Raw genomic sequence first — 20,600 nt, 5'->3', positions numbered from 1 at the left:
GGCAATGCTAGGCTCAGTCGCTGCAGGCTCTGGCTCTCTGTCTGCAGTGGGCTCGGGCTTCGCGCAGTTGGGTGAAGCCGGCTGGTCTCTGCTTCTCTGCTTCAGTACCTCTTGTCACAGTATGTGATTTTGGACGCAGACAGTAAGTAAGTAAGTAAGTAAAGTTTATTTATATAGCACCTTTCACAGATAAAATCACAAAGTGCTTTACAAAATATAACAATAATGCTAAAAATGTAGACTAAAACTTGCTTACAAAGTAAAAAGAGAAAAAAATTCAAAGACAGTAAAACTTAAACTCTAAAATAATACACCACACTACAACAGGGATGACAACATAAAAGCCCAGTCAGCTAAATGCTTGTCTAAATAAGTGTGTCTTTAGTTGCACTTTAAAAGAATCAGCAGAATCAGCCACACGCAGAGACAGGGGCAACGCATTCCACAGTCTAGGGGCCACTGACTGAAAAGAAAGATCCCCCGAGTTTTAAAATGAGTTTTGGGGACCATGAGCAAATTTTGACCTGATGACCTCAATGCTCTTGAAGAGGCATAGGGGGTCAACAGGTCCAAAATATACTCAGGAGCATTCCCATGAGGGGCTCTATAAGTGAGGACCAAAATTTTAAAATCAATTCTATATTTAATTGGTAACCAGTGAAGAGAATATAATACCGGTGTGATGTGGGATCTCCTGCTAGTTCCAGTTAAAAGCCTCGCTGCTGAATTTTGAACAATCTGAAGACGATTTAAAACACGTTTGTTAAAACAAGTAAAAAGCGAATTACAATAATCCAAACGCGAAGAGATAAAAGCATGTATAATCATCTCTAAATCTACATTAGTCAACATTTTCCTCATTTTAGAAACATTCCGTAAGTGATAAAAACAGCTTTTAACCATCTGTCCTGAATGTTGATCTAAAGACATGGATTGATCAAATACAACACCGAGGTTCCTGAGGCTTGACTGAACAGAAGAGCCTAAGGAACCAAGATGTTGCCTGATCTGTGGAATTTTCTTATCAGGGGCAATTATCAAAGTTTCTGTCTTTTTTGGATGTAGTTGAAGGTAGTTACTGCCCAACCACTCTTTAATACAAGACAGACACTCCAACAGACTAGACAGCAAGTGAAACTCAGACTCCCTAAAAGAACAGTATAACTGAATATCATCAGCATATAAGTGATAAGACACATGCTTAAAACACTGAATTTTCTGAGCAAGTGGTGTCATGTACAGTAAAAACAATAAAGGACCTAAAACTGATCCCTGTGGTACTCCACATGATAAAGGCACAGTGTCGGACATGATCTGGTTTATCGCAACAGAAAAAGTTAGATCAGTAAGATAAGACGAAAACCACTGAAGTACAGACCCAGATAAACCAATAACAATTTTCAAACACTTTAGCAAAATTTTATGGTCAACTGTATCAAACGCTGAGGTAAGATCCAGTAAAACCAACACTGTGTACTGGCCCACATCTGCTGCCATCAGAATGTCACTTGACACTTTAAGAAGAGCTGTCTCAGTTGAGTGTGCTTTGCGAAAACCTGGAGTTCCTTGATAAAAACATCATTCAATATAAACGCTTTATTCGCTATAGAGCGAGCATTCAGCAAGGCAACCCGAATCAGGTTTACGTTACATCCAGCTGACTGGGTCACGTGGGCAATAGGATTCGCTCCATTTCTTTTCCCACATAAAGACACGGGGCGCAGAACCCGTTCCCGTAAGCCTGGTGTCTGGGTCTGTCGAATTGGAAAAACTTGGCTGTAATTTACTTCGTAGAGAGGTGGTGTGAATACGACTGGACCATATCCAGACACGCTGATTGGAACCTGCCGCAGGCACTGTTCTGCCTGTTCCGATCCGGACCCACTTGGGGTAAACATAGATGCCCGATATCTCCTCAACCTCATCTGGACACCCGCTCTAGATCCTCGCTTTTTCTCCGGTCATGTCCCTTAGACACCAGTTAATACTCTGGCTACGTCAACGAGCACTCAAAGACGGGCTGGAAAAAGTTTGTACCAGGTCCAATTACCATTGTCCTCCATAAGGTCTCTGATATGAAACAACGTGTGCCGATCATACTTAATAGCAGCCGACACACAATAGTTAGCTGACAGGGATGATACAACAACAAATAGCACGAGTACAATCACAAATATGCGAGAAAACAAATAAGTGACAGCAAAGCCAAACACAGGCGCCATCTTGAAACCCTCAAATTATGAGTGAGTGCTATCTTCAGCTGTTCCAAGCAACAGTAAACTTCTGTCCAAACAACGGAAGGTCCATCTCTTCCCACATTCAATTGGACAATGGAATAACGTGAATGGCATTGGGTACTTTAACATTCAGGAATTACTTTTTCAACATCAGGCGCTCTCGCAAAAACGTGTGGTTCTGCAAATGGCAAAAAAAGTGAGGCGTTAATTGAGCAAAACGCTCACTGCCCATAGAAAAAAATTAAAAATGACACCTGTCACTGGCAGAAAAGTGTTCTGTGTAATCTGCCCCTTTGAGGGTTTTGCATCTGAGCTCATTACAAATATCTAAATAGTAAAAATGAAATTAAAAAAATGTCAAAATAATATCCATTGAAAAACAATGTTACATCAGAGTGGGTGGTGAATGGGTTGAGTCAGTCTGATTCAGATACTGTATAAATGAAACAACAGTAAGGAGATCAGATCAAACTCTTAACAGGAGGAGACTTTACTCATGGCCTATGAGACAGAAGATCATGAGACTCAATACTGCTTTCCTGCCATTAACTCATCATGCATCAAGACAAAACGCTCCACACATGAATACAATATCATGTATGTGTTTTTTTCATTGCTGTCAGTATGGACTGTGTTTCTGAATCTGCTGGTGATCATCTCCATCTGTCACTTCAAGAAGCTTCACACTCCAACCAACATGCTCATTCTCTCTCTGGCTGTGGCCGACCTGCTAATTGGACTTATTGTCATGCCCTTGGAAACAATTAGGTTGAATGAAACATGTTGGTACTTTGGAGACACTATCTGTAGATTGTTTTTATTTATTGTAGGATTGCTCCTCAATACATCTCTGAGTAATTTAGTTTTAATAGCTGTTGACCGTTATGTGGCTGTGTGTCACCCTCTGCTGTACCCACAGAAAATAACAACAACTAGAACAATAATTATTATCTGTGTTTCATGGTTCTACTCTTCAGCTTATAACATTTCAGTTATTATAACTACCTCACAAAGTAAATACAAATGTTATGGAGAATGTACAGTTATTATTATTTTTGCCTGGACAATCATTGACCTGTTCCTGTTTTTCCTGCTTCCTTGTTCCCTAATTATAACTTTATATTTGAGAATCTTTTATGTCGCACATCAACAAGTGAAAGTTATAAACTCTCTGATGAGGAGTGGAAAACATCTAACAGAAGGTTCAGTGAGGAGGAAATCTGAGAGCAAAGCCGCTCTGACATTAGGAATCATTGTGACGGTTTATCTGTTTTGCTGGATTCCCTATTATAGTTTATCTTTAACACCAAACACAAGTATGACTTCTATTATAGCCTATTTTATGTTATGGATGTTGTATATTAATTCAGGTCTGAATCCTCTCATCTATGCTATATTTTACCCCTGGTTTAGAACATCAGTTAAACACATCCTAAACCTGTCCAAAATATTTATGCCAGCATAACTGCTATTGTTCTTGTATATTATAATAATAATTAAGGATCTGGATTAACTAGCATTGTTTAAATCGGTCAGTGAAGGGGTTCAATAAAAGATATTACGCTTACATTTTGTAGGGTTTAAAAGAGTGTTTGCTGGTTCAATATATTTATAATAAAGGCATTCAAGTTTTAACTACAAATGTCACATTCATAATGCTGGGATTGCTCAGGTTGAACTGAGGCAACACACATCCTGAAAATAATGTATACTGTACCTTGTACTGCAATGTAATTGCTTTGGATAAAAACGTCTGACAACTGTGTAAATGTTAATGGAAACTGCCGGTCAAATATATAGATATAGGCTACATGTGTAAATGTTTACACTAATAAAAAACAAAATACGATGTTTAATCTTAAATGCATCAGAATCAACATTGCAGTTATAGATAAAACAAGTACATTAAAACTGTCTCATTAAGCTTGATTAGTCACTAAGTTAAACTATTTAATGAATAATTTTTGTGAGCATAATTGACTGTTGGCTAACTGAACATTCTCACATGAACATGCAAGACATGACACTGACCTGCATGAAAAGCAACTATTGCATCAGTCTGTCAATCTACTTACATGTGAGTTTGTTACACACTTCTAATGATGCTTTGGTGGATTAGATACAGCATATAGGTGTTAAAAGGACCCTCAAAACCCTGCACACAATTTGAATAGCAAAGCATAACAAAGCATAATATAATTGCCCTTCAGAGTTCACTTTAATTGATTTATTAGACACATTTCTGTCTTGATCATTTCAGTAGCCAAGAGCTCAATCTAGCAAAGATATTGTTACTGTGTCTAGGACAAATCACGTTACCTTCTTACTAGGAAGCCAATTCTTATTACGAAGATCAAAATCAGATTGACCACATGTATATGACAATAAACTTTAAGATTAGATGTATAAAAAAGCCATTATGTCTGCCTTCCTAAAGCAGATGCGGAAAAAACGAAGTAAAACAAAAAATCTATTGTTTCTGTCTACACCGTAAATTTAGAATGAGTTGTCGACCTTTCTGTAAACAGTTATGGCATATGCATTCATGTCCTGAAAAAACACTAAACCTGAATTGTTATTCGCCTAAAGCATGGGTTTCTCCTAGAGGGCAGCTGTCCTGCAGATATTAGCTAGAAAACCCCAATCAAACACACATAAACCTGCTAATCAAGTTGTTCAGGGCTACCTAAAAATTAGAGGCAGGTGTGTTGGAGTAGAGTTGGAACCAAATATGCAGGACATGTGCCTTCAAAAAACAACATTGTAGACACATGGCCTAAAGTAAATAAAATTCACAATACCTGTATCAATTTATGCTATCGTGGACAAACTTGACAGTACACTGTCAGAAAAAAGTACAAATATTTGTAAACCCCAGCTGTCACTGGGGTTTTACCCTTTCAAAAAATACAGATTTGCATTTTTGTTGCATGCCAATCACATTTGCCTATGTTGAGTGTGGGCAGTTGTGGCCTCGTGATTATAAAGTCTGACTTGTAACCGAAAGGTTGCAGATTCGATTCTTAATGCAGGCAGGAAATGACCAAGATGCTCACGACCACGACTCACTGGAGTTAAATGCAGAGGTTAAATTCCAATGCGGGTTTAAATACTCAAATATCAAAAGAAGCAAAGGTATTAACATCACACTCCTTAAATAACATAATAAAATTGGGCCCAAGTAAATGAGCTACAATTAAGGCATTTAACAAATGCATTTATCCAGATTGAGTTACAAAACCAGACACTATTTCACTGCAATTGAAAATAAGGTAGAAAAACAGCCTTATTCAAACTTCCTGCTATAAAAGATATCTACACTTCTGCAATAAGTAAGAATTGTCTTCAACATGTTAATTCCCATTTTTAAATTTAAAAAAAGGTAAAGCAGCATTGGGCACCCAAACTATTTACACTGTACTTTTTTTCTTACAGAAAATATATTAGGGCTCTGACATTAAGGCAGTGTTTTGAATTTTTTATAATCTTTTCCCAATGGTCTTAAAATGTGCTAAAGGAAAGTGCATTAGTTTGATTAGCTGTGAATCTATAATTGATCAATAAAACGGCATGTATATAATACAATAAAAACATAGGGCCAGATTTACTAACAGCTTCCGCCAGCACAAACCACCATTAGTTATTTTTGCTTACCTTATTGGATATGCATTTTTAAGAGTTTCCCTTTCAGACAAATTTTTTTTGGGAGGAGATTATTTACACAACGCAATTTATTAAGGTTTGCATGTTTGATTTTACTGGTACTGGCACCATTTTTTAGAACCGAAAATATTGTTTGCCAAGCCATGTTATTTTTTGTTTGCTGAAGTATATGACAGAAAAGGATTTTGTGTTTAACACTCTGGGGTTGACGGTGGCGCGGGCGCCGCAAACTCTTTATTTTTCAATCACTCCGCAAAGAGACTTAAATTACTCTGCTGATTTTTGACATACAGATATGATTTATACATCATTTCAAACGTTAAAGTGTCTAGTTTTTTTCTGTCCACTCCCAATAAAAACAGAATGTTGTGCTTTTCGCAAAATTAAGAAAATAAACATGATGCACGTTCTGTTCTCTCTCCCTCAGTGAAGTCCTTTCAGAAACGCGTCAGAAAAATAAACTGTAACTTAACGAATACTTGGTGTAGAAACAAAAGATAAATGTCTACATAATGCTTGGAATGTCTCCTTTTAAATGATATAAGTGAAATTGAAAACAGATATTGTCATTCGGTTTAAACTGTATGAGAAGGAGGAGAAGTACCGTATTTCGCCAGTTACCTCATTATCTGTAATGAGATCGGATCGCCACACCCCCGCGCCATTGAAGTGAATGAGCAGAAACATCCATATGCATGACTCGTGCCTCCTGCAGTCAATGGATATGCAATCCACAATCCAGTCTCTCCATTCCTTGTTGTTCCATCCGATTGCACCAAACATGACATAAATCCTTATTTCCTTGCGTATGTGTGTCAGTATCTCCAGACGCGAGTGTTTTCTTTGTTCTTCCGTCAAACAGTTCACGCGATTGGAACACACATACACAAACACGCGAGTCAGGAAACTCGACGCGCTTTTTGGTATTCTTATATAATACGCGATTCCAAACAGTACAATCCTTATTTAGTTGCGTCTAAGCGCATATCTCCGCACAGCAAGTTTATTAAACACAGGATCACTCGCGTGTGCACACATTCACTGCTTTCATGATCAACACGTGAGGTAATGGCGGCGGTTGTAAACAAACATTGATACGTTTACCACGCGTGTCCCTTGTTGTGTTTCTACTATAATGATTACAAATACACAAATAAGAGTCCAGACAACGATAGGCAGTTGTTCTTTTGAGCTTTTTACTGCACAAAAGTAAACCTCTCGCTGGCCAACCAAACACTAACCCTGGGTTGAAGTGTGTTCATGTTAAGATGGCCAAACAGTATCTTTACCATGATTAAGCTACTATGGTTTTTAAAAGGTAACTTATACTTGTGAAATTAATAGAAAATATTTCAATAGAAATATATATAAATATATATAATGTGTGTGTGTGTGTGTGTGTGTGTATTTACATTATATTGAAAAGTAAACCTTATCATGGTTTTACTACAGAGAAAGTTATTCCTGTTGAACATCCACACAAGGCTCATAAGTGGCTCATTATTCAACTCTTTTGTCTCTCAGCTGTCAATCACTGATTATTCAGGAGCTTTCCCGCCTCCATGCATACAGCCTTTCACAAGCAAAAGTGTCTTAGAAATTGTAAATCAATATCTTGCTTTATGTGATTGAGTAGGCCATATGATTTTCACATCATTTTGAAGAAAAAACTCTAGACTACTAGATCTAGTTTGGAAAGTCTTGGGAAAACATGTTTAGAATGAGTTTTGTGGAGTTATATCAGTGACTTAAAAATTTTGCTTTTTCAAAAACTACGCATAAACATTTTTCTCTCAAAAATACAAACATGTACATACATGTTGATTATATGATATTGTAGCCCAGTTTGTGATGAACACAGTGTTATGAGACTTTTGCCATTAATATGTTTTCAAGCAACTGAAAAAAGCACAAATGTCAGTGCATGTCAAAACTTCCCAAGGGCCCTAAAAACCCCTTAGACCCCAGAGGGTTAATGCCATGGGGTTTTGAGGTAAAGACTCGTTTCACTGTGGGAACTGTGGATGAGGACCCCATAATCCCACAGTGATCACCACGTCTGAATGCGTGACTGTTATGTAAAAGTTGTGTTTTGTTTAAGTCTTTTATTACGAAGTCCTGTCATGAAGCATTCACTGAGAGGAGATGACCCAAATGCAGTTTATTAAGCAAAACAGTAACAAACATGAAACATGGCATGGCCTAACAAAATATCTAGCAAACACGAGCCCCTTTGCCTGTGGAGGATCTCCACAAAGAGTGCGTCGTCTGTCTGGGTCCTGCCCACGCCGAGGCCGTACTCACCGAGGCGGGCTGCGCCCACTGCGAGCTCCTTCCCATCGAAGTGCTGCGCTCCCGCCTCGACTTCTTTAAAAGGAAGGCTTCCCGTGCTCTCCCGCCTAAACAGCAGCGGAGCCGTGAAGCTGGAAGACGCCCCGAGACCGAGTCCACGCCGGCTCATCCCCCGCGTGCTCTGTCTCCCCGCCGTCATCCCGTCACCTTCGTCCATGAGGACCAACGCCCCCTGCCGAGTGCTAGCGGCATGGTCTCCTTTGGGTCCGGTGACAATTTGGAGATGATGTCATCCTCTGAGGAGTTAGAGGATTGGGCGGCTTCGGATGACGACGCCCACGCCGCCGCCGCTGAGGAACCAACCGAGTCGCGTCCTCACGACTCTGAGCTTATCCGCATCCTGACACAAGCTACAGCGGAGCTCAACATTCAGTGGTCGCCGCCGTCAGAGCCTCAACTCAGCCGGCTGGATGAGTGGTTTCTGCAGCCCGGGCGCCGTCAATCATCCCACCAGCGGCAGGCGCCGTTCTTTCCTGAGGTTCACCAGGAGCTCACCAAATCCTGGCGTGCTCCCCACTCCACTCGAGCTCAGAGCGCCGTCTCCCACATCCTCTCCGTAGTGGACAGCGCCGACGAACACGGCTACACGAAGATGCCGCCGCTCGAGGAAACTGTCGCCGCCCATCTCTGCCCGTCTTCAGCCGGCGGATGGAGAGCGAAGATGAACCATCCGTCAAAGCCCTGCCGTCTGACATCAACCCTGGCGTTTAAATCTTACACGGCCGACGGCCACGCCGCATCCGCTCTCCATACGATGGCGGTGCTGCAGGTGTACCAGGCAAAACTCCTCCGTGACATGGACGAGGCAGGCCCGGACCCGTCGACCTTCAAAGACCTGCGCAGTGCGACTGATTTGGCCCTTCGCGCTACTAAAGTCGCCACTCAGGCTGTAGGAAGAGCCATGGCCAGCCTGGTTGTTCTGGAGAGACATCTGTGGCTGAACCTGACGGAGATCAAGGATACGGATCGGGTTGCCCTTCTTGACTCGCCCGTGTCGCTGTCGGGGCTCTTCGGCTCTGCTGTGGAGGGGTTCACCCAGCGCTTCACTGAGGCACAGAATTTGTCGCAAGCCATGCGGCATTTCCTACCGAAACGATCTGCCTCAGCGTCTGGGATCGGCCGCCCAAAACCGCCGCCAGCTCAGCGCCCTAAGCCAGCACCAGCTCAACCCCAGCAGAGAGCTGAACCGGAGGTCAAGCGCCAGCGTCCTGCACGACCGGCTGGCCCGCCTCGACGCCGCGGTCCCCGGATCACGCTGGACCGACGCCGGCGCCGCCTCCCTGAAGAGAGTCTGAGGAGGAAAAGGGGCTCTGGTCTCGCTTCGGCCGGCCCGCCCTCGAAAGTTCTGCGTGTTTCCGTCCCCTCGGGCGCTGGACACACCCCCGCTGTAACAGCGAAAAACAGATTTTTACCTTTTCACAAAAAGAGAAAATTTCCTCCTCTGTACACACACACACACACACACACACACAAACGGCTTAATGTCCATAAGCATATCGACGCTCGCCGTCAAACTTCACGTTTGGCAATCCACACCCGGTATGCCGGGCTGGATTCTAAACGTAATCCAACACGGTTATTCACTTCAATTCGCTCTGAGACCACCCCGGTTTCGCGGTGTTCTCTACACCACTGTCCCAGACGATCGCATGCAGATCCTCAGGGAAGAGGTGCGTTCTTTATTGCTAAAAGACGCGATAGAGACGGTCCCGGCGGATCAAAGCGAATCAGGCTTTTACAGTCGTTATTTTCTCGTTCCAAAGAAAGACGGCGACCTCAGACCGATATTGGATCTACGCGTTTTGAATCGCGCTCTTGCCAAACGGCCATTCAAAATGCTTACAGCCAGACGAATCATGGCGTTAATTCGACCAGGCGATTGGTTCATATCAGTGGATCTGAAAGACGCTTACTTTCACATTCCGATAGCACCACGTCACAGGCCGTTTCTAAGATTCGCGTTCGACGGGACAGCATACCAGTACAAAGTTCTGCCCTTCGGATTATCTCTGGCACCACGCACATTTACCAAATGTGCGGATGCGGCTCTCGCCCCTCTCAGACAGAGCGGCATCCGAATATTGAATTACCTCAACGATTGGCTTATTCTAGCCCAGTCAGAGAGGGAAATTATTGCGCACAAGACCGTTGTACTCCAGCATTTGGAGAATTTAGGGTTCAAAATCAACCTCCAGAAGAGTTTGCTCACCCCCACGCAGCGAATCGCGTTCTTAGGCACGACGCTCGACTCGTTAAAGATGCGGGCATGGCTTACACAGGAACGCGCGCTCACGGTCAGACGCGAGGCGCCATCGTTCAAAGCGGGTTCACATCTCCCTCTCAAACGATTCCAAAAAGTGCTGGGTCTGATGGCAGCAGCATCCCCACTAATACCGTTGGGAATGCTGTTCATGAGACCGCTTCAGTTTTGGTTGAAAGCGAAAGTTCCGCCCCGTGCTTGGTTGTCGGGCCGCTTATTAATCAAAATCACGTACAGCTGCGTGAAAGCGCTTTCGATATGGACATCCCCTCACCTTTTCCTCTCGGGCACGGAGCTCGGCTCCGTGAGCAGGAGGAAAGTGGTGACTACGGATGCGTCTGCGACGGGTTGGGGCGCTCACTGCGACGGCGAGCCCGCCTTCAGTGCGTGGAACAACCAGTTGTCTCAGCTACATATCAACCACCTCGAGATGTGGGCGGTTATCTTAGCGCTACGACACTTTCGTCCGAAACTCCAACATCAACACGTTCTAGTGCGGTCGGACAGTATGACGGTGGTCTCGTTCATAAACCACCAAGGAGGGCTGAGATCTCGCTCCCTATCCAGGCTGGCAAAACGGCTTTTATTATGGGCTCACGCGAACGTACGTTCGTTGAAAGCGACTCACGTACCGGGTGTAGCCAATACGGGTGCAGACATTCTCTCGCGCAGCGGTCCGCCGCCGGGAGAATGGAGGCTGCATCCTCAGACGGTCGAGAAAATATGGACCGTCTTCGGCCGAGCGGAGATCGATCTGTTTGCATCCGACGAGAACGCGCATTGCCCGATCTTCTTCTCGAGACACCACGATGCCCTGTCGCAAACATGGCCGGCGTGTCTTCTGTATGCTTTTCCTCCGGTGGCTCTGTTACCACAGGTCCTTCAGAGGATAAGAGAGACGAAATGCGCGATGATTCTGATCGCCCCGTTTTGGCACAATCAACCGTGGCTCCCCGACCTATGGCAGCTGAAAACATCAGCACCATGGCCAGTACCGCTGAGGAAAGACCTCCTATCTCAGGCGAGAGGGACGATATGGCATCCACAGCCGGAGCTATGGAACCTACACGTTTGGTCTCTGAACGGCAACCGTCACGCCTTTCAGGACGAGTGTTAAATACTTTAACTGAAGCTAGGGCCCCATCTACCAGGCGCCTTTACGCTCAAAAGTGGTTATTTTTTCTGACTGGTGCACGACGAAAAAGTTAAACCCAAACACCTGTGAAGTGGAGCATATTCTCTCCTTTCTACAGGAAATGCTGGACGGCGGTCGCGCGCCCTCGACGCTTAAAGTATATGTGGCGGCGATAACGGCAAATCACGCCCTTATAGCCGGTCACACCGTGGGAAAACATGATCTCATCATTAAATTCCTCAGAGGCGCTCGCAGACTAAACCCACCGCGACCTAACACGGTCCCGTCTTGGGATCTGTCCATGGTTCTGAAAGCGCTGCGCGGTCCCCCTTTCGAGCCCCTCGAGCAGGCTGACCGGCGCGCTCTCTCGTTTAAAACCGCTCTCCTCCTGGCGTTGGCATCGGTTAAACGAGTGGACGATTTACATGCGTTTTCAATTGACCCGTCGTGTCTGGAATTCGGTCCTAACGATAGCAAAGTGATCCTTAGACCGAGAGCGGGATACATTACTAAAGTTTTGACCACGCCATTTAGAGTGCAGGTGGTTTCACTTCTCGCCCTCCCGCCGACGGACGGCGAACAAACCCCGAACACGCTCTGCCCCGTCAGAGCGTTAAGAATATACACGGACCGTTCTGCCTCATACCGCAAGTCAGATCAGCTGTTCGTGAGCTTCGCGCAACATTCTTTAGGTATGCCGCTCACTAAACAGAGGCTATCTAAATGGATCGTCGAAGCCATTGCTTTGGCTTACGCCTCCCTGAATGAACATTGTCCAGTTGGTTTAAAAGCTCACTCCACGAGGGGTATGGCTTCATTTTGGGCTTGGTCTACGGGGATTTCTATCTTTGACATTTGTAACGCGGCCGGCTGGTCCTCGCCGTCTACGTTTGTCAGATTTTACAGCCTGGATGTCCCTGCCTTACAAGCACAGGTCTTATCGGCTTAATGATTCACGCGACTGCGTTTCTGTATGCCTTCACGGTGCGCCTTCACCGTCATGGCTACCTATTAATAAATCATGCACAGCTCGCGGCGCGCTCAGGGAACCCGCCGTCTCGTGCTCTATTGTATATGCATTATGGTGCGTTTAGAAACTTCACTGTATGCGTATTACTGTCTCATATATGGTGCTTACACTTGCGCTCGCTAGAGCTATGTATACGCTGGGTTAGGGCCACATGCAGTGTCTCTCCGGTAAGGGCACCTCAGTCTGTTGTGTATGCACGGCGGGATGGGATTACGTTCCCCCATAGCGTCAGCAAACTGACGCAATGCGAAGTGAACCGTATTGAAAGGGAACGCTTAGGTTACTCGCGTAACCCCGGTTCCCTGAAATAACGGGAACGAAGCATTGCGTCGCTGGCCGTGCTACAAACGTCTACGCAGCGAGTGTTATTCGGCTGCGCGCTTCAGTCGAATAATAATGAGCTCTTGACGTATTTTTCCGGCTTATATAGGGACGTGTGTCACGCCCCCGCGCGGGCTCAAACGTCATTGGTCTGTATTTTCTACAGACGTTAACCAATAGGCTTCAATCACAGAGTAAACAGGAGTTTCCCCCATAGCGTCAGCAAACTGACGCAATGCTTCGTTCCCGTTATTTCAGGGAACCGGGGTTACGTGAGTAACCTAAGCGTTTGCAATCATGTACTAAAGTTAGTGTATCATATTGTATTGTATGTTTACCTGTGTTTGTTTTATACCAGTTAATAAACTACTAAGGAGGTCACCTTTGTTACAAAACTTTAGATTGAGGAACAGGTCCCTCATGTGTGCATTTTATAAATTAAAAACACAACAAAATAACTATAAATGAGCTAAAAGTTATGGCCCATGTACTTCTGTTACATACTGTAAACCGTTCAGTCTATTTCCTGTTTTGGGAAACATTTTAAGGTGTCCTTTTTGTAGTGCAATTGAGCGCAAAATCTATAAAACATTTGAATGAATAAATGTAGTTTATGCATGATTCATTATGCATGAAAGAAGATGAGAAACGTGTAAAGGATACAAGTGTATGCATGCCACTCATCTCATTGCAATATGCTATCTAACAGATTGTATATGTATGTATCCTATGCCTAGAATAAGAGAAGGGGGTTGTATGGTTCTTAAAGGCTCTTTAAGCGAATCTGCGAGACATTAGTTATTGTTGACGTTTGAAACTGTTTTCAAACAGACGGAGCGTAGCTAACTCCTCCCCCTCCCCCTCGCTTCCATGCTTTCATGAACGCGCCCAACCCCCACCCCCAAATCCTTTTGTCGTTTATTGGCTGGAATACTTTGTTTTGTTTTGTGATGCTAGGTTTGGCCACTTGTTGATATTGCCGTTTGTGAAGCCTGGGCTGTCTACAGAGATCGCGTTTTTTTACAGTTTGATCAGCGGACAGGCAGCAAGCAGATAGTGAGGAGATGTTTCCGGTATGTAACAAAAAATGTTTTATGATCTAAAACACTTCAATTCGCTTAGAGCGCCTTTAACTTCCTATTCTGAAAGTTTCATTAAGTGTTCATTATAGACATGTGCAACAACTGCATACAGTTAAAGTGTATTAAGTATTTTAGTAATGCAGTTGTTTTTGAAAAAATTTGAATAATCGCATTGCAGGCTGATTTAAGGTGTGCCCTACATTTTATACTTGTGCTCCTAAAAGTTTTAGTCAGGGGCTACAGTGCTCCTAATAACACAGGAGGAATACCAGGGGCCTCATTTATAAAACTGGGCGTAGGATCCTTACTAAAAGTCTACGTACGCACAAAAGCCAAAAATAGCCTACGCAAAAACTTTTACAAAACCATGCGTACGCACACCAGCAAACATGCAGCATGCTGCAAACATTAACAGAGATTTCAGCAGACATTAACAGCACACAAAACGCTGACTGCCCATAGAAAACAATAAAAAATGGGGCATCTCACTGCCGTAAAATGTGTTCTGTGTGATCCGCCCCTTAGAGGGTTTTGCATCTGAGCTCATCATTCGAAAACATCTAAAAAGGAAATAAAAAAGGTCAAAATAATATCCATTGAAAAACAATGTTGCATCAGAGTGGGTGGTAAAAGAGTTGAATCAGTCTGATTCAGATACTGTATAAAAGTACAGAACAGAAAGGAGATCAGATCAAACTCTTAACAGGAGGAGACTTTACTCATGGCCTATGAGACAGAAGATCGTGAGACTCAGTACTGCTTTCCTGCCATTAACTCATCATGCATCAAGACAAAACGCTCCACACATGAATACAATATCATGTATGTGTTTTTTTCAGTGTTGTCAGTATGGACTGTGTTTCTGAATCTGCTGGTGATCATCTCCATCTCTCACTTCAAGAAGCTTCACACTCCAACCAACATGCTCATTCTCTCTCTGGCTGTGGCAGACCTGCTCATAGGACTTATTGTCATGCCCTTGGAGGCAATTAAATTGATTGAAACATGTTGGTACTTTGGAGACACTATCTGTAGACTGTTTTCAATAACCATGGGATTTCTCCTCTCTGCATCTCTGAGTAATTTAGTTTTAATAGCTGTTGACCGTTATGTGGCTGTGTGTCACCCTCTGCTGTACCCACAGAAAATAACAACGGCTAGAACAATTATGATTATTAGTGTTTTCTGTTTTTTCTCTTCAACTTATAACATTTCAATTGTTACAAGTACCTCACAAAGAAAATACACATGTTATGGACGATGTACAATTATGACTACTTTTGCACTCACAATCATTGACGTGTTTCTGTCTTTCCAGCTTCCTTGTACCATCATTATAACTTTATATTTGAGAATCTTCTATGTGGCACATCAGCAAGTGAAAGTTATAAACTCTCTGATGAGGAGTGGAAAACATCTAACAGAAGGTTCAATGAGGAGGAAATCTGAGAGCAAAGCAGCTCTGACATTAGGAATCATTGTGACGGTTTATCTGTTTTGCTGGATTCCCTATTATATTTTATCTCTAACACTAAACACAAGAATGACTTCTGTTATAGCATATGTTATGTTATGGATGTTGTATATTAATTCAGCTCTGAATCCTCTCATCTATGCTATATTTTACCCCTGGTTTAGAACATCAGTGAAACACATCCTAAATCTATCCATAATATTTAAGACAGCATAACTGCTATTTTACTGTTAATTTATATTTTAAGTTTTAACTACAAATATCACATCCATACTGCTGGGATTGCTTGGTTCAAACTGAAGGAACACACATACTGATAATGATGTACCTTGTACTGCACTGTAAGTCGCTTTGGATAAAAGCTTCTGTCAACTGTGTAAATGTTTATGGAAACTGCAGGCCAAATATATAAGTTATAGGTTACATGTGTAAAGGTGTATTCTAATAAAAAAATTCTGTGTTTAGTCTTAAATCCATCAGAATCAATATTGCAGTTATATGTATAGATGAAACAATGATACCATTCTATAAAAATGTCTCATAAAGCTTGATTAGTAACAAAATTAAATTATTTTAATCAATTTTTTATGTGATTAAATGACTGTTGGCTATCTGAACATTTCTAACATGAATGTGCAAGTCCTGACACTGACCTGCATGAAGAGCAACTATTGCATCGGTCTGCCAATCTACTTTGTTTCACACTTTTAATAATGCTTTGGTGGATTAAATGCAGCATAGAGGTGTTAACAGGACCCTTAAGTCCCTGCACACATTTTAAATAGAAAAGCATAACAATTATAATTTACATTCAAAGTTTACTGTAATTAATTTCTCAGATACATTTCTGTCTTGATCATGTCAGTAGCCAAGAGGTCAATTGAGCAAAGATATTTTCCCAGTAAACGTAATGTGTCTCTCTCGTCCACTTGTGATCTGATCGACATAAAACGCATCTTAATACCAAGTGTAAACAGCTCCTAAAAGGGTTGTTTTTACTAAATCATTTAGAGTATAAAAATAACTATGGTATCATTAGAAAGAAGACATTTTGAGCTTCATTTTCCAGGTTTCCAAAATTATTTTAAGTTAAAAATGAAAAAAGTTAGAGACGCTGAAGTCCATTGGAATAATTTTTTTTTTGCAGAACATTTTATTATTACTTAAAAACTTAATGATAAATATCTGTATGAAACCTGCAAATGCAATGATCCCACACTCTTAAAAAGGGTGTGTTATTTTTTTAACAAATTATGTGTCGTTTTCTGTTGATTTTGTGTGTAAAAGTAACACAAAATGTGTTGTTTCAATAATAACACAGAAATGGGTGGATTCTGGGACAATGCATTTAATGTGTTGTCCCAGAATCAACACTAATGTGTTGTTTTTAACACATCTGTTCTAAGAGTGCAAAAGCCACAAGTCTAAAAAAGTTATGTTTTAAGTTTGAGGTCAATAGGCACAAAAATGAGGTTCTTGCAAGGGTTTTTGTATAAGTAGTGCATTTTCTAAGTGCCGGTCAGCCCCCCCAAAAAAAGTATTTTCTTTGTTTCCATGTAAACATGTTCGTTCTTATTATATATCATGTAATATGCAATAAATGTAGTTCCCTTTCAGTCGGTCACTACAACGTCACGTCGTGATCGACGAATTGGGAACTCGCTTAGAGAGACCAATCTGCTTCGAATTAGGCATGGGCCGGTATAAGATTCTGGCGGTATGATAACCTTTAGCAAAAATACCACGGTTTCACGGTGTTACGGTTTTGCCATTGCAACACTAAAATGTGTTATTTTTTAAATGCCAGGTAAAAATAAAGCCTTTAAATTATAATATGCTTTCAAAAAATATATAATATTTTTGTAATGTATATTAAATGTAAACATCAAATCAATCACATGACTTAATGATTTAATGAATTTTGTATAAACACAGCTCATACCTTGGAGACGGTATCACAGAATATTTCAGTGGTTTTGAAACCTTGACTGTTTAAAACCTCGGTATACCTTGAAGCCGGTAATCGGCCCATGCCTACTTCGAATACTACTAAAACGCCAATGAACTTGGCATTGAGGTATTTGCATAATGCTGGTGCCACCCCGCCAGGTGCGTATATAAGCCGCAGCTGCAAAATACGAAATTAGCTTTTTATCGCTTCGAAAGCCAGCAGTATCTGCTACTGATGAACCTACTCTACTCTGTTGGGATCGATTGCTGAAGTTGGTTGGACTGACAGTACCACAGCGGACGCTCTCAGTATTCCACGGCTCTACATCTTTTTTGTTTTGAGTTTAGTGTGTGCGTTGCCTCTCCCTGTGCGCATCATCAACTGAGCATCTGAGTGAATTTCCCTAAAAGAGTAATACGGAGAGCTTTGTTCCTTGTTAAAGGCAGCCACTCTCTCGTACATTTGGAGATCAGCGTCCTTTTCAGGATGGCTTTTCATCCTTGCGATCTTGGGTGCGGAAAGTACATGGGTCCGAAGGACGGTCACGAGCGTTGTCTTTCATGTTTGGGCATCGAGCATGCGGAGGCAGCGTTTGCTGAGGGTAAATGTTCTCACTGCGAGAGCATGTCCCTTGTGGATTTGCGGAGACGGTTGTCTTTCCTCCGGGAAAAGTGCAACCCTCGTCCTGCGAGTGTCGAGCATCGCCATGGTGCGGCTGTGAGGCTCTCAAAGGATGACCTCCGAATCACTGTGCTGAACCGGCCGCGGGTTCGTCCTCCTGCTCTCAGCCTCCTCGTCCACAGCTTCCAATGGAGACTGCAGCGTCGTGTTCTACGATGTCTGTAGAATCTGTTGTGCCTCCCTCCGGGTCCACAGCCTCCGCAACATCCGAGGGTGGGCCCCCTCCCTCTGAAGTGGATCCCGACGTCCTTCCTCCCTCTGGTCAGGTTGCGACGCCGGAGTTCGATCCGGAGATGGTGGCCGTGCTATCTCGAGTGTCGGAGACCGTAGGGTTAGAGTCGGTTAACCCCCCTTAGCCCGAACCGTCCCGTCTGGATGATTGGTTCTTCGGAGCTGCCCGGGCTCAACAGCCCTCTCCTCCAGTGCCTTTCTTCCCCGAGGTGCATGAGGAGCTGGCGAGAACTTGGAAGTCGCCATTTTCAACCAGATTGCGGCCGTTTCAGCCCTCCCCCCTCACCTCCCTCACCAGGCGGAATCGCTAATGGTTACACGGGATCCCTACGGTGGAGCGAGGAGTCGCAATGCAGCTGTGTCCGGCCACCGCTGCCTCTTGGAAGGACCGCCCAACCCTCCCCTCCTGTGCTTGCAGACAGTTGTCCGGTTTAACGGGCGCTGCCCACCAGGCATGCGGAGAGGCGGCTTCAGCCCTGCACGCTATGGCGTTGCTGCAGGTTCATCAAGCGAAGGCCTTGAGGGATCTCCACGAGGGAGGACACAATTCGCCTGTTCTTTCGGAACTCCGGGCTGCCACTGATCTGGCTCTCCACGCAACGAAGGTGACAGCGCAGGCGTTTGGTCGTGCCATGTCCACGCTGGTGGTCCAAGAACACCACCTATGGCTGTGTCTAGCGGATATGTCGGACGCGGATAAGAACAAGTTCCTAGACGCTCCAGTATCCCAGACCGGTCTCTTCGGCGAGTCAGTGGAGTCCTTTGCCCAGCAGTTCTCCGCCATCCAGAAGCAGACGGAAGCGATCGCCTAGATCATGCCCTGGCGCAAGCGACCTGCATCTCGCCCCCAAGCGCCGGCCGGCCCGTCTGCTCCTCACCGTGGGCGCCCTGCGGCGGCTGCCTCCGCCCCCCCAGGACGTCATCCAGGCCACGGAGGGGGAACAGTCATTGACAGGCCGCCCCGCCCGCTTCCCGTGGCAAACGGAGGTCGAAGCGGCCCTGAGACGGGCGACCTGGATTTGGATTGGATCACTCTTCGGGAGACGGAATTTCCCACACAACCACAAAAAGAGTGCATTCCTATTCCTTCTCCAGGTCTCCAGAGGATCGAGAGAGACGAGAGCAGGCATTCACATGCTCATCCTCCCTCTTCTCTATCGCCAGTGGGTGTCTCTCGGAGTCTGTGTTCTCCGCTTAGGAGACCAAACGACCCTCACCCTTCACCACAGTGAAAGCGTCCGTTGCACATGTACTGCGTGCAGAAGTCGAGGTCCTGCTGGCGAAGGACGCGATCGAGCCGCTCCCTTTTTTACATCCCGTATTTCATAGCACCCAAGAAAGGCGGTGGGTTACGTCTGATCTTGGATTTACGCATCCTGAACAGAGCTCTGCAGAAGAGAACCTTCAGTATGATAACGCCGAAGCAAATATTTAAATCGATTCGCCCCCAAGATTGGTTTGCAGCAATAGACCTGAAGGACGCGTACTTTCATGTGTCCATTCTTCCTCGTCACAGGCCGTTTCTCCGCTTTGCGTTCGAGGGACGGGCATATCAGTACAAAGTTCTACCTTTCGGGTTGTCTCTCTCTCCCAGTGTGTTCACAAAGGTAATGGAAGCAGCGTTAAAGCCCCTGGGAGAGAGCGGCTTTCGCATTCTAGCTTACATCGACAATTGGCTTATAATAGCGAATTCTCTGCGGACACTTTGTGAGCACAGAGATTTAACGCTTCGGCATCTCGTCCGTTTGGGTCTTCGGGTCAACTGGGAGAAGAGCAAACTCTGCCCCACGCAGAGGATCTTTTTTCTCGGTATGGAACTGGACTCGATCGATTTATCGATCAAGTCCGGAGGAGAGCGTGGCGCGCCGGCATCCACCGTGTAACAATTACATCTGCGTGTCGCCTAACATTCCCCCCATGGTCAGACCCCGCGTTTCTCAGGGCCGGTGTGCCCATGAGACAGGTCTCTCGGCATGCTGTTGTCCACACAGATGCGTCCGACACGGGCTGGGTAGCCACGTACGACGGGCTTGCAGCTTCAGGGGTGTGTACAGCACCCCAGCTGCACTGGCATATCAATTGCCACGAGTTGTGCGCGCGGTAGGTTGTGGTGATTTATCGCAAGTGGTATCTAACACAATCTCTGCAGCGCGAGTGCCATCCACCAGACGGGCTTACGCGCT

General features: G+C 44.3%; 2 protein-coding genes across 2 annotated transcripts; both read left to right on the top strand.

The window, feature by feature from the left end:
* Positions 1-2,733: 2,733 nt before the first annotated feature.
* On the top strand, positions 2,734-3,702 carry LOC135739205 (trace amine-associated receptor 13c-like). The gene is made up of 2 exons (XM_073815976.1): positions 2,734-2,796; positions 2,908-3,702. The coding sequence occupies exons 1-2, from the start codon at positions 2,734-2,736 to the stop codon at positions 3,700-3,702; spliced, it is 858 nt and encodes a 285-aa protein (XP_073672077.1).
* An 11,099-nt stretch (positions 3,703-14,801) lies between these two features.
* LOC135746883 (trace amine-associated receptor 13c-like) lies at positions 14,802-15,770 on the top strand. Its single transcript, XM_065265562.1, has one exon. The coding sequence runs from the start codon at positions 14,802-14,804 to the stop codon at positions 15,768-15,770; it is 969 nt and encodes a 322-aa protein (XP_065121634.1).
* The last annotated feature ends 4,830 nt before the right edge of the window (positions 15,771-20,600 follow it).

The sequence above is a fragment of the Paramisgurnus dabryanus genome, chromosome 10, assembly GCF_030506205.2.
Source record: "Paramisgurnus dabryanus chromosome 10, PD_genome_1.1, whole genome shotgun sequence".
NCBI classification, from domain to species: domain Eukaryota; kingdom Metazoa; phylum Chordata; class Actinopteri; order Cypriniformes; family Cobitidae; genus Paramisgurnus; species Paramisgurnus dabryanus.
This window is presented reverse-complemented; position numbering and strand designations above follow the sequence as displayed.